This window comes from Madurella fahalii, assembly GCF_045866475.1.
Source record: "Madurella fahalii IFM 68171 DNA, scaffold_1, whole genome shotgun sequence".
In the NCBI taxonomy this organism is placed as follows: domain Eukaryota; kingdom Fungi; phylum Ascomycota; class Sordariomycetes; order Sordariales; genus Madurella; species Madurella fahalii.
The window spans coordinates 3,384,534-3,401,576 of record NW_027263971.1 but is presented as its reverse complement, the minus strand read 5'-3'; the positions used below and the strand labels follow the sequence as shown (position 1 = coordinate 3,401,576).

The window sequence follows — 17,043 nt, the reverse complement described above, 5'->3', positions numbered from 1 at the left end:
TTTTCATACCAGTCTCACCACTGCCTTGATTACACAAAGCCATTGATGCCTTTCTTTCTCGAATTGCGCCTTGAGAGCCAACGTTGACTTACACGCACCAACAACCCTGAGGATACTTACCATCTTTTAACTCGGTGCCTCTATGGCCGTCTTCCATGACCATCACACGTATCTTTCCCACAGTCCTGCTTATTCCAATCAACGCCTTAAACAACAACAGCAGCGTTGTTTTCTTTCTCGTTTTCTGTTTTGTCCGGTTTTGCTTCCGACAGTCCAAGATGCCACAAGCCACACCTCCTACACCGGGGCCCGCCCCTCCGCCAACTAAAACCTTGCGCGAGCGCCTCCTCCACTCACTCCCCCCTTACAGCGGCCCGTACAACGTCGGCTTTCTCGAGATTGAGCTGCCCGCCCGCGAACCCCGGCACTTCTCCCACATCAAGCGCAACAATGAGTACGCGCTCAAGCTCGACACGGTGCTCTTTGCCGTGTACTACCCTTGCGACCTCGAGCAGCAGCGAAGGAAAGAGAACAAAGGGGAAAGCCAAGATCGCGGCGCGGAGTCACGACAGAGTTGTTGGGAGAGCAGCCAGCGTTGCAGAAGCTTGACTCGGACGAACGGCCAACTATCCCGCCCCCCCTGGCTCCCACGGCCCCGGGGCTCAACTTGCAAGGGCTACGCCAAATTCTTCCACGTCCCCCACCTGCCCGTGACAGCCTACGTGGCGCTGACGAGCATGTTCACCAAACTGCCCGCCTACCGCAACGCCAAGCTGTCCGGGCGGTGGCCACCGCCAACATCTGACAACAGTAACCAAACCTCCCCGCGACGGAGAAGGAAGGACGAGACGACGACCACGCCAACGGACGGAACTGAGCCAAACAATAGCAAACCACGCTTTCCCGTGGTCATCTTCAGCCACGGCCTAGGCGGCTCACGAACAATGTACAGCTCCATCTGCGGGGAGCTCGCTAGCTTCGGGCTTGTCGTGGTCGCCATGGAGCACCGCGACGGCAGCGGAGCAAGGACTTTTGTCAATAGCGAGAAGATCGGGGGACAGTCCGACCTAGACAGCCAAGGTCTAGACCGGACAGCAGGACCACCCGAGAACGAAATGAGAGCGCCTACGCGGCGGGATGGAGCAAGAACAAAGCCATACTACATGGTCGACTATCTTTTCCCAAAGGGCAATGCCCAGGACACGTCCCCTAACAATACCCGCGGAGTCGACAGGGAGCTGCGTGGGGCACAGATCGAGATGAGGCTAGCCGAGGTGGAGGAAGCGTTTTACGTTCTAAGCCTGATAGACAGCGGGAAGGGAGACCAGGTGCACCAGCTCAACCTGCGTCATGGTGGCAACGTCGGTTCCAGTTCGATAGGCCTTGAGGGCATCGACTGGCGAGACTGGAGAGGGCGGCTTGACTTGGCCGAGGTGACGATGATGGGCCATTCCTTCGGCGGCGCGACGGCAGTGCAGGCGCTCAGGTTGTCCGAGAGGTTCACGTGGATCAAGCAGGGCATCCTGCTTGACCCGTGGGGCCCCGCAACCCCGGAACGTACCGACCATACCTCGGTACAGAAGCCGGTACTGTCCATCGGAAGCGAGGCCTTTATGCATTGGACGGAAAATTTTGACCGGGTCGAGCAAATATGCGACGAGGCTCGGGCGGCGGGAACGCTCTGCTGGATGACGACGATTAGGGGATCGACACACCTATCGCAGACCGACTTTGCGGTGCTTTATCCAAATTGGATGTCGTTGCTCATGAAGACGATCGTGAATCCTAAGCGCGCAATGTACCTTACAGTTCATTCGGCACTTGAGTTCTTGAAGGTCACCCTGCCGCCGCATCAAACCGGGTTTACCGCGGCTTGGGCCGACGAGCGACTGTTGACCCGCGCCGACTCCGAAACCAAGGTTTTGTCTGATCACCGGCCTGACGACAAATGGGTCGCCGCCCGGCTAAAAATCCCCAATGAGTTCTCGTTGCGGCTTAGAAGCAGGCTCTGGTGGAAAAACAAGGATGCTGCCGTGCCGTTGGACGCATCCGGGAGACCGATGAGAGGCCTGATGAACTGGGGTGTTGGGAATGAGATCTGGTGTCACCAATCCCCGGACTGTGATTCCGTGGATCGGTATAGGAGACAAAATGGCTGGGTGCCCGACATGAATGGTCGGCAGTGTGCCATCGTCTGAACGGGTTTCCTGGCCTTGTCCGTCGATCCCCGGTTTGCCGATGACTAGCCTGAATGTCCCTGGGCAGCCTTCTGAGCGGCAGGCGCGCCGCCAGCGCCGGACATCTCGGGCGACATCGGACCCTGTGCGCTTCGGCGTGCCCTTGACGTTGTATTCGGGCCTCGAGTTGGGCAAGTCATCGCTATGTAATCATCGTGATCAACGTGTGTAGTGCGTCGATCCGGCATATAATGGGATACCCTTTCAGACGGAAATGACCCGGCTCTAAGAGGCCACCAAACAGGCAGAACAAAAGGAGACGCTTTGCTCCCACGCCTGCTTGCCGACTGCCGGCTGACCCGCTGATATTAACTGGCCCAGTTAAGTCAAGAATAGTAGTGCAGGTATTCCCCACGGGGTCGGAGCACAGCGGCGGAGCCAATAGTGGTTGGATCCCGTCCCTCATGTTCGGCGGCAGATCATGGGGAGAGGAAGGAAATGACAAGCGAGAAGAGAGACGGGGGCGGGAAGAGAGCAGGAGCTGAGGACGAACGCGTAATGCTCAATTTATCAGCATTTCTTTTGGGCGGGACGAGACCACCATTCCGGGGGCCGGGATGCTGGTTGGGGCGGGGAGTTTGTCCGTCGCGTGCTGGGAAAATTGGCTGGATAATATCGTCGAACCTTCCTTGACCAGGAAAGCCGACGAGCGAGGCAGCTTCGGCAACTCGTGGCAAAATTCCGAGCCATGGAGGATACCTTGAGTGTGCATGCATGGCAGAGTGGTATTGGTGAGCTGCGCGCGCGCAAGGCACCGAGCCCCAGTTGAGCGCTTGCCCAGATCCGCCGAGACCTTGCCCAGCCCCGTTCCGAAGAGACAAGCGCAAACAAGCAACACCAAGAGCCGCCTAGCCAGGGGGGTGTCGTTTCCAGGGTCGCATGCAACACCGACCGCACGATGCGGCAGATCACGAACGCCCTGAGGTCGTATCGCCGCCCAAGAGCTGAGGCCGAGTGGAATCGATCGGGAGCTGTTATGCAGCAGGTTGGATGGCGCCATATCCGGGAATCCACACCCCCCCTTTTCCGGCCGGGCATGCCATGGTGGATGTACGGTATCTGACCTGTCGAGGAGAAGATGGGCCGCACATGGGCCAGACCGGGTATTAAAAGCGCGTTAGGAGCTAGAATAAACTAGAAGTAACTTGGGCAGGGGGTACCTATCCACCTGGATGCTATGCTTCTGCAGCTGAGTTCGGCGAAGGCGCTGCTGCTCCGTGAAAGGTGTCACCTGTCGGGCGCAAGTCGTAACGAGGACGGTAACGCCCGCTGTAGCATGCTTCTGGCGTAAGACAAGCGTATCCGCAAAGCAATTTTCATCTCGCGAAAGCCCGCTATTGCCTCGCGCCGCAGTAGCTCGGCACAGGCGCAGTTCGCCTTTGCAGAAGCATATTTCCCCCGGTCGTATAGATGTGAGGCTGGACTTGGGGGAACCGCCTCCAGTGAGCGGCCCGTATTTCTGCGCCACGTCTAGGGGTTGTCTGGCCACAGAGCCGAGTTCGGTCAACCATCGCTCGGCAAAGCGTTAGCCTGCTCTAGAGCTTCCGATCGGTGGCTCGAGTAGCAATCTTGGATAGCTCAGCGCAAGACGATCGGTGCGGGGCGAAGAAAGCTTGTGTTGCAGCTTTCCAAGACGATCTTTGGGCGTCAGGAGAAAGACTGCCAAGGCCGACCCCACAGCCCTCGATAGGGCGCTAAAACCGCTAGGGTGGGATCTGCTGCAGGGGTCCAGGCGAGCGATGGTGACTCTCCCAAGTGTGTACTGTACCTCGTGTGGTGTATGTACGGTACAGTACTCTATCTTCCCCAAGATGCACGTCTGCCCACAACAGAGCAGGAAAGGGAGGTAGGGTAAGGCAGGGTACCTGACCACGGAGGGCTGTTCCCCAGGTGGCACTGGATGGATCGGGATGTTCCTCCAACTTTTACGGTCTTTCCCGGGTTTCTCTCCATTCATTTTCGTTCTTTTTTCCCTGCCCCGCCCACGCGATTGCCGTTTGGGCTTGTATCACCACCAACACCTCAACAGCGGGCTTGGTTTGTGGTACAGCAGCCGAACGGAATCGCAACGTGATCACCCACTCATCTGAGCACAGAGCTGCAAGACGCCGGGGAACTGAAGCGGTCAATGACCAGTGCTTACAACGGGCCTTCTCGTGTTGCCCTGGAGCCCGACGTTGACTAGAGTCAACTGCCTTTCCCGGACAAGTTTCGGCATGCATCACGGTTGTTTCTCTTGCCTTGCGTGTCTCGTTTTATTTTTTTTGCGCATCTGCAACTACGGCAATGCAGCGCGGCATGTGTCTCGCCGATGGCCCAAGAGATGAGGTGCTCTTGCACTGAGGCGCCGGATCAAAACAGGTTGCGCAAGCAGCCAGGGTTGGGCGCAAAAGAAGCCCGCTTTCGTTTCTTGCTCGTCTCCCCGTCTCCGGCGAAGATGCATCCCGCAAATCCCACCTCCCGCGGGATAAGACAAATGTAATAACCGTGTCGCTCCCAGCCAGGAGTGTGTGACTCTGCATGCCTGCTCGCCACCGGAAGAAGGCTGGATGGAGACAAGGCATTTTATCCGTGGCCCCAGACACCGTGCATTCACCCAGCAGCTGCGGCTACGCGCGCCAAATTTCAGACATTTCATTCCTCACTTGCGGTAGCTCATAGTGCTATGTCCAGGATTCACCAGAGTTGTCCCGGGAGGGTCATACCACGGGTACAGCTCGCTCGCAACCCCCCCCCCCCACACCCGCCGTCACCTTGATCATTTCGCATCGAGAGCAGAGAAGCGGCGCATTCACAGCGTTTACCTTGCCGTAAACCACCCGTCCTCGCCTGTCCTCATGGCACATCCTCGTCGCAGCAAGCGACGACCCACTTGATTCCTACAATAGCCCCCGTCTGCTTGCTCAGTCGCCTAGCCATCTTCTTCTCTGTTGCAGGCGTCGTCCTTTATCTAGGCCTCGCTCCCCGCCGTCATGGATATCCTCTTCTCTCCGTACGGCGTTGGGGGCTTGCCCAAATCCGCCATGGCTGAAGTCGAACGGCGGACCGAGGACTTGCTCAAGTCAAGCAGCTTCCAGCGCATGCTGGAGCTCGAGGAAAAGTACAAGGTGTGTTACCGCCCTTTTCTTTCGTCTCACCGCTTGCTGGCTTGGTCCGTGTCTTGATTGCTACATGTCTCACAACCACGACGTGTGTCTCTGACCTTGCGTTCGCATGCCAACAGATGGAGCGATTGCGGGGCGTCCAACCACTTGCTCTACCGCCATCCCAATCCCCGGCCAAACAGAAAGACGGCCCTCCTCCTCGGCCTGCTCGCCCAGACATCCTTTCTCCGGAGCAGAATTACCTGATGTTGAAGATTGCGCGACGGAGCGTTATCCTGCCTTCGCTATCCATCACCATCCCCCAGCCCGCGGACTACGGGAGGCAGGATCCATCAAGCGAAGGGGAGGTTGAGCGGGAGAGTGAAAGGCATGACGATATTGGAACTCCCACGAATAGCGAGACATTCCACAAGCAAGTCAAGTTCCTCGCACCAGAAGGCGACGAGGACGATCAGGACGACAACGACGGTATGTCAGAACAGTCATCGATATGCCAGTCGCCTAGCTGGGAGGGCTATGGGCAGAGGAAGAAGGAAAAAAAGCAGGAGGCCGAACGCCGGAAGCGAGAGAAGGAGCAGGCAGAAAAGGAAGCGAAAGCAGCCAAGAAACGGAGCACTGCAAGGCTAATCAAGCATCCTCCGCCGCCGCTGCCACCGGCGCCGGCTCCGGCTCCACCAGTCACTGCTGGTCGCGACTCGAGAGTTGGCGGTTTGACAAATGCAGACCGCTCAATGTCAGACCCAATGCTCATGAGCCAGCATCTATTTCAGAGCTCCCAATCTGTTCCTCGACCGGAGGATATCGGGAGGGCCGCCTCTGCGGACGACCTACAACAAAGCCGTCAGCATCGGCCGGGGGTACACGAAGTCCTATCCGACTCGGGATCCAACGTTAGACGCTTTGGAAGCGGCGTGAAGCAGAACCGGGAGCGGGAGGGAAATCTCGCGACACGGACGGCTACACAAGACCCGTACTCTCCCACGATTCCCCATCATTTGATGTGTGACAGCGGCCCGGTTCCAAGGCAAGACCTGCATAGATCCATTTCGGAGGGCCCAACGTCATTCAGCCAACCGTCATCCCCGTCGTTCCCTCCTAGATCCGAAGGGCGGTCTCCACGGGATGCACGCCCTCCCTCGGCGTCAAGGACTCCGATGTTGCGGCACATGTCGCCCTCTGGCCGCGACCGGGGCAACAGTACGCAGCAGGGGGTAACTAAAGCCGCCAGGGGACACGGCGAGAAGAACCACAGAGATGTGCAATCGACAACAGGTCCAAACAGCTTCCAGGAGTTGGCCACGAGCCCCCCTATTGTGGACGGAGGTCGCCGGGAGGGGTACGTCCATTACCAAAGGGCACAGAGCAGGGAACGGGCAATGGCCGCGCTTGCGGACGAGCAGCTTCTTGGGAGCGCTAACTCGTATTACCCTCCAAAGAGGAGTAATACTCATCCCGATTCACATGCCAGGCGGCCTTCCCTGACACAAGAAGCCAAGTCTGCGGCAATGAAGATCGCCGGCGTGAAAGGGCCCTCGGCAACGAGGGATGATGGTTCCAAGAGCGGCCGGCCTGGCACTCAGAGCGACTACTTCACCTTCAAGGCGATCCCATACTCTGCTTCCGGCCCTGAAACCTCAGCATTAGCGGAAAATATGCCTGCATCACCCAGGAGCCGAGACGGCACCCGCCAAACGCATGCCGACGAACGTCCATCAACCGCAGATGTAATCGGCTCGCGCAGCACACGTGGGCTAGATGAGAGCTGGACTGCGCTTGAACGACCACCCACTTCTCAAAGCTCCGCCAGTTCCGGAGGCCCTTCCGTTGCTGGTTCCGTTTCTAGCAACCATAGCAAGAAGGGCCGGAGCCTAAAGGACGCCGCAAAGGCCGCTTTAAACAAGTCCAGAGGCGCTCATAAGCACCAGGATGAGCCCAAGCCATCCGTGCCTATGCCGCCGTACTTTGCATTTCGGACTCGTATGCATTCTCGTGCGTCGATTCGCGCAGAGAGCGATACGGATCGCGCAACTCCCGAACGACCGCCAGAGGCCGCTCCGGTAAACTCCCCAGGTGCCGTTGCGTTCCCCGGAGAATATGGACTAACACGCCGCAGAATCCCACAACGACACACCCAGTGTCCGCCCCGACCAAGACGACGGAGTCAGGGCCCCAGGGGGGTTGCCGGGCATCCGAGGGTTCTTCGTCATCATCCGCCTATGAAGACGGATCGCCACTTCCGTCGCCAACGACCACCCCAGACACATCACGGCCTCAGTCAGCAAAGGACATTCCTCTGGCTGCAGGCGAGTCCGTGAAAGAGGATTCGGAACCCTTTGCCCTGCAGGATGACGAACGCACGCTCCGCCAGTCTTTCGACTCTAGCAAGTCAAGCACCCCTCGTATTGGCGACACGGAAGCGCGTGAAAGCATCGAGATGGGGGACGGGGACCGATGGAGTAGAACGGCCCTACCAATTGATATCGATGGGGACGCGCAGTCACCCACCGCGCCGGTCGCAAACTTTGACAACATGGGCACTGCCAACCAGGTGGTGTTAGACTACCCGCCAAACCACAACACTGCGATGGAGCAATCGACCCCTGAGTCTGTGTCTGCATCAGTGCAGCAGCCGGAGCTCCGCAAGCAAGGATCGAACTCTGACCTCAACCACCGCGGCCCTGACCCTGCCATCACGATTCCTCCGCGATCTAAGAAACGGGGTTCGGTCATGGTCAACAGTCCGAAAAGAAGCCCGGTTGAGACTTCTCTCCCAATTGAACAGTCAGAAGAGAACCCGAGAAAGGGCCACAGGAAGCCTGAAGTTGCCGACGAGGACCAGAGGATGGAAGAGCGGCCAGCGACGAGGCCCGATGCGAATGAGGGTACTAGGAATCCCGAGGAGTTGCCTTACCCGAGATCATTCAGCAGCCCAACGGCGTACTCGGAACCCGTGGACGTCAAGAAGAGGGAGGCAAATGTGGAAATGCAAAAGAGAAAACACCAGCAAAAACATATCAAGTCACGGGAACCGGGCATTGAAGGGGGCTCAGAGCGGGCCAAGGAAGAAGAGGCTCAGCAGACTGCACCACGCCGCGACACCGCTGCTCAGGCCGTTCCTGGTCATCTGCACCGTAACTGGACGTCCAGCTCAATATCCTCGACAAGCTCGACTGCGCCTTCTTCCAGTTCTAGGTCACCCGGTGCAAGTCCATCTTTCCCTGCCGACTTCCAGATTCCTGGCAACCCCTATGTCGTGGATTTTCCGGAGCAAGTCAAAGATCAAGGCGCTTTCCACGACATCCCAAGATCAGCCGGGCCGCCGTCCCCTATCTCGCTGCCTAGTCCTGTGCACCAGGCGGCTTCGAACCCTCCGGCGCAGCCTAGAACGCAATCAGCACCGGCTCGGCCATCAACATCGACAACACCGTCTAGGACATCTACCCCGGCCGGTCGGCCGCCTGTCACCGCGCCAGTGTCAATCCTCAAACAACCAAAGAATCCCACACCCGACCTTCCTTCGGCAGCGTCGCCAGTCGCCAGGCCTCATGTTCTCTCGGCACTGCCCAAACACATGCAATTGCAGGCCGGCATCTCTGTCCGACCTCCAGCCACAGCGGCAGAGACACGCATGGCCCCCATAGCCAAGATGTTTGTCGAGTGCTGCAGTTGCAAGTTCTACCACGACATGCCGTCCAAGATCTACGAGTGCATGGCCAAGCCAGACGCGGTGGTGGAGGACAGGGTCCTTGGTATCTCGGGTGCAATCACGACCATGGTCAAGTGCCCCTGGTGCCAGCACAACATGAGCCGGAACTGTTGTGCTGGCTATGCGGCGGTCGTGTATCTGAAGGAGAAGTTGCACTGACGGTGGGTTCTCGGTTCCAAGACGAGAGGAGGAGTGCACTGGATTTTCCTTTGTTGCGCGCATTTCTTGCCATCCCCTTGTTTCTTTGAGAAGATGTTTCTCGTGGTCTCGAACCCCATGGTATACATGGCAGTTGGGACATTTCACTTGATTTTCTTCACCAGACAGCCATTTGCACGTTTCTACCCATGATACATCTACACACAGCATAGTCGTGCCATCTTTTCATTTGTTTGCAGCATAGTATGGTGCGGAAATATGAGGAGGAAAAGCCTGTCCTTCCCGTTCCTTGACTGTTTGGTAGTGTACTGTACGGATATTCAATGCGGTGGGGTGAACTGAGTAGATGTGAGGATAAACATTTTGTGTCTAGGCAACAAGGGCGGCACTCTATGTGCCTACGATAGAGACGACTGAATACGCACCGAAGAAACTGTGCACGGTTGACCCTCGCCCGGTATCTGCCAATGTGATCGGCTCACGAACTCCGTTCGAATGTCGATGCGTTGTGATCACGTACCGAACTACTGAAGTAGCTCAGGCCATCTTCGGAATTCGGCTCGCTTTTAATTAACAGCTACTACCGGAGTCGGCCATCGCTGCATAGCCTTGAAGCTAAGCGCAGAGATTGATGATGCTTACGCGGTCGACGCGGGGCGGAAGCTTATATGGCAGAGAAGCGGGATTTATTGAGGTCTTGGGATTCAGCGTCAATATATTGGTCTTGGAGCGATACCCCAGACAACGGTCCGGCAGTTGCTGATGCACTGTCTTGGTCGGGAATTGCTGCTTATCTGATCCTTTCTTATCACTTACACGCGAGGAAAGGAGCTTTGACCACTTCTCCAGTGGCGGCACGTGACGATAAGATAAGATAACCCAACTGTTATCTATCGATCACGTCACTCGGCAAAACGCGGAGCTTGGCCCTTTCGGCCCGCCCGCTCGATGGTTCGCCTCCGGCTTCCCCACTTTTTGGAGCTGGATCCGCGGGTCAGGGTTGGTCGAGAATCTTCTTTCGATGACGCCGAGCTTTTTGAACTTTTTGCCGTCGCCGCCAATTGGGGAGCACACCTCCGGTCCGGCGAAGCATCGTCAATATCTAATTTTCGCCCGCCTCGCGCACCCCATCCGCTTCAACTATTATCGACCAGCAAAACGTCAATTTAGCCCTCAAAACCAGCTCTTCTCTCGACGGTCCTCTCCACCGACAAGGAACGGGCCGCGAACAGCTTCCAGTCCCACACTTCTGGTGTGGACTGGATCGCCAAGGGCCGCGGCGCTAACCTCCGGGGCTTCCGCGAACGAGGGGCATTCGCCTCCGCGTGAGACCCGGGGCCACCGGCGATCGGTCATGAGAGAAGGATCTCTCTAGAACACAAACATCTAGATGGCTTCATTCACTCAGAATGCGCACACAGCCGGCGTCGGCCAAGGCCATGACCGAATAGACCACCATGACGACCCCTCGGCCGACCCGGTCGAGATCACGGCCGTGCAAAAGATGCTCTCGGCGACATCGGGTAGCTTGTTGACCGGTCTATTAGGTATGTCCACAAAAGCACTTCCGCGCGTAACCCCCTCATCCAAATCTAACTTTGAGCCCCGCAGCTACCCCCCTCGATGTTGTCCGCGTCCGATGGCAATCCCAAAGCCTCATGCCGCAGCACTCACCTACCGTCACCGCCGACCTCTCCAAACTCCCCTTGTCCACACCGAACGCCTTCCGCCCCTCGAACCTCGGCGTAACAGCCTGCTGCCGCGAGGTCTTCTTCATGAACAACACCTCAGACGTATGCGTCGTCGGCCCGCGCCTCCCCGTCGCCAGCATCGGCGGCAACACCACCACCACCCTCCTCACCAACAGCACGCTCGGTAACCCCTCGGCGACGGCGACCACGGGCATCGCGTGCGCGGTCGAGCAGACCCAGCAGCGCACCTTCAACTCGACGCTCGACGGCCTGCGCAAGATCGCCCGCAACGAGGGCTTGCTCACGCTCTGGCGCGGGCTGTCCCCGACGCTGATCATGGCCATCCCCGCCAACATCATCTACTTCACCGGTTACGACTGGCTGCGCTACAACCGCGCCTCGCCCATCAAGCGCGTCCGCGACGAGTACGCCCCGCTCGTGGCCGGGTCCGTCGCCCGCGTGCTCGCCGCCACGGCCGTGTCCCCCATCGAGCTGTTCCGCACGCGGCTGCAGGCCGCGCAGGGGCCGGGCCACCTGGCCCAGACGTTCCGCGGCGTCAAGGACATGGTCCGGGTGCACGGGTACCGGTCGCTGTGGAGGGGGCTGACGCTGACGCTGTGGCGCGACGTGCCGTTCAGTGGGATGTACTGGTGGGGGTACGAGACGATCCGGGGGCGGCTGACGGACGCGCGCGAGCACGCGAGGGGCAGGAGTTTGGACCTGGAGGCCGAGGGCGCTAGCGGCCGGAGTAGGGCCCGCGCCCGCCGCAGGTCCCAGAGCAGGGAGAACCACGCCGACACCTTCACCGACAGCTTCATTGCCGGCGCGGCGTCGGGCGGGTTCGCCAGCCTCGTGACCATGCCGTTTGACGTGGGCAAGACCAGGACGCAGGTGTTCCGGGATTCTTCTTCCTCTTCTTCTTCTTCTTCAGCGACGGCGGCGGCGGCCGCAGCTGAGAAGGCTGCCGTGACTGCCGCGGCCGAGGAGAAGAATATGGCTCGTCTTCTGTGGCATATCTTCCGCACCGAGGGCATACCGGGCCTGTTCAGAGGCTGGATCCCCCGCACCCTGAGGGTTGCTCCGGCGTGCGCCATCATGATCAGCAGTTACGAGGTTGGGAAGAGAGTGTTCAGGGGCGTGAATGAGCGGGCGCTGTTGAGGGAGCATCAACATCAGCATCAACATCCGCATGAGCTATGAGGGGGAGTGTTTTTCTCTTTTTCGTTTTCCCCTGCTTTCCCCTTTCTTCTCTTTTCTACTTGCATCCATGCATTATACCGTGTTGGTTGGCTGGTTGGTTCCGTCCCGTTTCTCAGCAGCATGTTCGGCGTTTTTTTTCTTTTCCTAGACCGGATGGGAAGGGCGCGCCGGCGTGGATGGCTTAGTTGCATTTCTTCGGGCGGTGCGATTTCTTTCCTCGAGACACCTCCCGACTCAGAACAGGAGAATGGTGCTCAGTATCATTCACCTTTCTTTTCGCTTAGAATTTTGTACAAAAATCACTTGTACAGTAATTAATTACATTGGGAGTGCTGTGGCGCAGGGCGTCGGAGGTGTGTAAAGAACGGAGTGTTAGTATCGGTGTGAATGACGTCGCATACGGAATATAAATATCTTTCCACTTGAACCTCACTCTGCGTATTACTCGGTGCGGCTGTGCGCTGACGAGGGCGTGTCATGTTATGGTCCGCAAAGTCAACTGCTTGATTTGGGTGTATGACCATGTTGGGGGTTTGACAAGCGTGCCGTTCCGGACTGTAGCGTACAAAGAGACTCAATCTATCTCCCAGTCCCGACAACGGCCTAATCGCTCTACGATTATATTTAGAAGGACTTTACAGTCCGGCATAACGCCTTCAAAGAACCGTAGCTTGAGGGAGCCACTCTGAACGGACGATATCGCCTCGAGAAGCAGACAGCAGCACGCACAACCACGCCACGAGAGACACCACAATGTGATAACCAAGAAAAGAGATATTTCATTGTGATATTCGGCTAATCCGCAACCTTTTCTAGTGGTATCATCGGGCGGGAGCCCAAAAAGAAAAAGTGAAATAAGACAACGTTACGAGTGAGGCAGGGGATACCTGCAAAAGCGCAGCGTGACAATACTCGCAATACATGTCGGCTGGGTCGAGAGAAGGTAATGAAACCGGAGGATGATTGGTATATTACGAGTGCCGACTGCGAGTCTTGAAGCCATCGAGATATAAAAAGGGGCGCCGGTATGTGTGTGCCCCGCCGCAGAGAAAGCAAAGAAAAAAAAAGCCGATCGGATATCGCAGTTGGGGTGAAAGTGTTCGGTTTTTCCTTTTCCGTTGTTGGTTTCAATCTCGGTTTCTTCTGAATCCACAGGCGATGTCCAGCGCCGTCGGGACCACAGCAGGGCGCAACTGCATAGCAACTAACGACGGATGGGCGGGGGTGGCCCGCGAGCACCAGGCCCTCCCATGCCCTCAGCACCACCTGTCAGCTCCGCGACTCTAGCCTTGATGCGAGCAACGCGAGATTCAATAGCTAAGAAGCATGTTAGCTCGGACTTAACCGTGTCGTTATGGATTCAAGGGGGAAAGAAAAGGTCGGAAAAAAAAAAAAAAAAAAGAAACAGAATTCTACTTACTCTCTTCACTAGTATCGTCATCAAGATCGCCGCTCTTTGTCAAACTTCCTGAGGTCCTCGGCTCCGCCACGGCAGTCTGCCGTTGGGCCGCTCGCTCTGCGGCATTCTTGCGGATCTGTGCCCAGCGGTCTTCAAGTTGTGGGTCGACCCTACGAGTAATCGGTGCCGGGGGAGGTGCCGCCTCCTTTTCCTCGGGCTTCTGCACGGCGGGCGAGGGGACCGGGGAGCGGCTGGAGGGCGAGTGCCTCGCAATAGGGGGCGGCACCGCGTCGTCATCTGTATCATCCTCGGGGACGAACGCCGGCTGATCGAGGAGCGGCCCTTGGTCGAAACGAGTGGATTCGGGTTTTGCCGCCCCCGCATCATCCGCACGCGCGGACGGCTGAGGGGCTGGTTCGGACTGGGCCGGAGGAGCAGGCGCCGCCGCCCGGACAGGAGGAGAAACGGGCGACACAGGGGATACGGAGGAAACTGGAGAAACAGGAACCGTCTCCCGAGCCGGGGCTGCCTGAGGAGACTGTGGGGCAGCGCTCTCCTCTTTCGCCGCCGGAGGCGTGGGCTCTTCTCGCTGAGCGGCTTTCTCAGGAACAGCTGGTGGAGCGGGAGTAGGCGCAGGGGATTGTTCTTCGGAAGCGAGTATGGTGCTGAGTTGCTCCGGCGCGTTCTCGGGGACCTTCGACTGCCTGTTCTTACGGCTGAACAGCTTCCTCAAGCCGCCACCGCCTCCAGTCTTGATCATATCCTTGTGAAGCTTCTTCTGCTTCTTGCTCTCCGGGCTCATGTCGGGCTCGGGCGAGACCATCTGCTCCCGTGCCAAGTCCACGCTCACCGGGTCCTTCGGCGGCGGCAACGGTGAGTTACGGCCCGTTTCCGACAACCTTTCAGCTGGATGTACGTCTTTCGGCGCCTCCAGCTTCTTCTCGGTCCGCTGTGGCGTCTTCGGGGTCGGTGTTTCGTCACGGTGGGGAACTGACGATGAAGGGGGCACCTGGATGGGTCCGGGCCGCCCAGTCGGTGATGATGGCATTTTGGGCGGCAGTTCTGGTCGGTGTTCATCCTCGGGTGGGACGGGCGTAGCGTGCCCATTCGTATGTGGCGGAGCGCTCGTTTGACCGCGGCCAGCGCTCGCATCGGCAAGGTAGGCCTCTCTAATCGCCTCCTTGTCGTATTTGTTGGCCCACTTGACCGCCGGGGATGCTTCGCTGAGAATGCTCGGCTGAAGGGTGAGAACGCTGTTGGTCTTCTCCGCTAGCCAGTCGGGATCTTTCCTCCCCCGCCGCTCCTGCGTCTGTTGCTGCGTCTTTTGCTGCTCTTGCATCTGGAGCTGCAAAGCGGCGGCCTGGATCTTGGCTTGCTGGTCGGGTCCGATGCTTGTCTTGCTTTGACTGATGGCGCCGCTTGGCTTCAGGCGGCCATCGCCCTTGCTAAGGACATGCTTGCCGGTCGACTTTCTCCTATTGATGCTGCTCTTTCCCCGCCGAGTCCAGCTGAAGAAGCCTTTCTTCTCGGCGATGTACGCGCCATCCTCGGGATCAGGGGCTGCTCCTTTGACAAGCTCCTCCATGACTAGCCAACGGCCTGTCCGGATAATCGTCTCGATCACGGCGCACCGCCCAAATGCTGACTTCCTCTCTGGCGTCTCTTCGGGCGCCAAACTGGCCATCCAGACCCACCAGAAGGCGTCGTCAAGATCGAAGCGAACGATGCTTGCTAGCTCGCCAGGTTCGAGTTGAAGTTCGTGCTCGAGTCTGGGCCTGTGCGACTGCGAGCTTCGCTGTCGAACGGCCGTCTCGATTGGAGGGAGAACCTTGTCTGGTGGCAACAAAAGATTCGATGTACCTCGCTCGTCCACAAAGCCCGACGACAGGAAATCCGCCCATGACGGCGTGGTCGGCCGGCCCAGGTCGCCATTTCCCGACGTGGGCATACTTCTCAACCCCTGTTGCCGTCGCCGCACGGCAAGCGCCGAGTCTTCTTCAATGTCCTCCTCTTCAAGGGCGCTTGCAAAACCGATATCTTCGAACCTAGACCATGACGCATCGCGGAGGCTCGTGGAATGCTTTGAACTGGAAACTGCTTGTGACTGGTTTGCGGCAGATATCGCCCTAAGGACTCTGCGACACTCTTCCGTTAGAGCCTGTATGGGGTCCTCGTACTCGGACCATTCTTTGAGTGCCTTGTCGTCCTCACGGTATTGGAAGTGGTTGGCCCGTCGTAGCAAGGCAAACGGAGTCGGCGACACAGTATCGACGATCATGGCAACCCTGTAGGTTGACGACTGCATGAGGGCAGGCCGCTGGGGTGGGTACTCGGTCTCCTGGAGTAGCTTTAGAAGAGACATGGGCAGGAGCGAAATTCCGCCGCGTGTTGGCTCCGGGGCAAGAGATCGGAGATATGCAAAGAACAAATGACTCGTGGCATCGGCGGCGCTGCCCAATATCTGTTAGCGAATTATGGCATCCCGCAAGACAAGGAAGGGAGCCTACCTGAGCCACGCTTTGTACCCGCCTTCGAATCCATTGCCATTGTCGACGCATTCAAACGCCCACCATGCCGCCATGCGCGAAAGTTTACGCCCGCCAAACCCGTTCGACTTGCTGTGGGCCGCGATTGCGGCGAGCAGGTCGAAGAAGTCGAAGATGATCTTTGCCCGAGCGTTGTTGTCGACGCTAAGTGGGATGAACGTCTTGAACGAGTCTCTAGCCATGTTGGAATCTGGAACCGCGGGTCAGCTCCATTCCCACGCACTTTCCGCCAGACAAAGTTCTCTGCATACCTTGCTCTCCGACCTTGAAGAGCTCGTATGAATCCCAGCCAACCACGCCGTTCTGCAGTCTGCTCCAGCACCATTTTACTACGCCCGAAAGAACCTGTACCACCAATCAGCACCTCGAATTCGATACGCAGGGCGCAGAGCTGCATCGCAATCGTACCATTGGCTCCGTCATCCGTAGTTCCTGGGCCAAGGCCTCTCCACGGAGCAGTTGACCGCCATCTTTGCCGTCGAAGAAGTGGCGCACAAAGGTACGCACGGCGCTGGGATCAGATGTCGGGCGAAAAGGAAGCAGCAAGAAGGGGAGGTCGAGAGCTGGAGGGGAGATCGTTAGCGCAAACAAACTGCTGTGGCACAAGGCCGCACGGGGTGCCACTTCATGTGGAGGATAGGCGCAGCCGCGTCGAGATTGATGTCATACCTCGGGCCTTGAGCTCCTCTGTGCAGAACCGAATCAGCTCTTGCACCTCTTCGGGCTCGACTGTCTTGCGCGTCCACGCGTCATCCCACCGCGGCTTTTGTGGCTGCTGGTTGGCGAGTTCGTCGAGTTGGCCTTTCTTCGACTTGTCCCGGCCCTTGAGGCGGGAGAAGATGCCCGGCATTGTGGCTCGGCAGACTTGTCTTTGGAATCGGGGCGGTGGGAATGCCAGTCAGAATGCTCAACGACGGGGGTGGGCTACGGAAGGTTGAGCAGCCGTGGTCGTTGTGCCGGTGTGGTATAAGTATGGGTCGCGACCATGCGATGGCTCGAGT

The 17,043-nt window shown here is 58.1% G+C and overlaps 4 protein-coding genes across 4 annotated transcripts; 3 read left to right on the top strand and 1 right to left on the bottom strand.

Moving 5' to 3' along the window:
* Window positions 1-278: 278 nt before the first annotated feature.
* Window positions 279-2,198, top strand: MFIFM68171_01056 (uncharacterized protein; the record flags this gene model as incomplete). The annotated part of the gene is made up of 1 exon (XM_071056478.1): window positions 279-2,198. One exon carries the CDS (start codon window positions 279-281, stop codon window positions 2,196-2,198), a length of 1,920 nt encoding a protein of 639 aa, XP_070912579.1.
* Window positions 2,199-5,209: 3,011 nt separating this feature from the next.
* On the top strand, window positions 5,210-9,206 carry MFIFM68171_01055 (uncharacterized protein; the record flags this gene model as incomplete). The annotated part of the gene is made up of 3 exons (XM_071056477.1): window positions 5,210-5,344; window positions 5,461-7,398; window positions 7,455-9,206. The coding sequence occupies 3 exons, from the start codon at window positions 5,210-5,212 to the stop codon at window positions 9,204-9,206; spliced, it is 3,825 nt and encodes a 1,274-aa protein (XP_070912578.1).
* Window positions 9,207-10,596: 1,390 nt separating this feature from the next.
* MTM1 (Carrier protein, mitochondrial) lies at window positions 10,597-12,097 on the top strand (the record flags this gene model as incomplete). The annotated part of the gene is made up of 2 exons (XM_071056476.1): window positions 10,597-10,753; window positions 10,818-12,097. 2 exons carry the CDS (start codon window positions 10,597-10,599, stop codon window positions 12,095-12,097), a joined length of 1,437 nt encoding a protein of 478 aa, XP_070912577.1.
* A 1,204-nt stretch (window positions 12,098-13,301) lies between these two features.
* MFIFM68171_01053 (uncharacterized protein) lies at window positions 13,302-16,892 on the bottom strand (the record flags this gene model as incomplete). The annotated part of the gene is made up of 6 exons (XM_071056475.1): window positions 13,302-13,414; window positions 13,518-15,946; window positions 16,004-16,232; window positions 16,294-16,387; window positions 16,451-16,605; window positions 16,712-16,892. The coding sequence occupies 6 exons, from the start codon at window positions 16,890-16,892 to the stop codon at window positions 13,302-13,304; spliced, it is 3,201 nt and encodes a 1,066-aa protein (XP_070912576.1).
* Window positions 16,893-17,043: the final 151 nt, after the last annotated feature.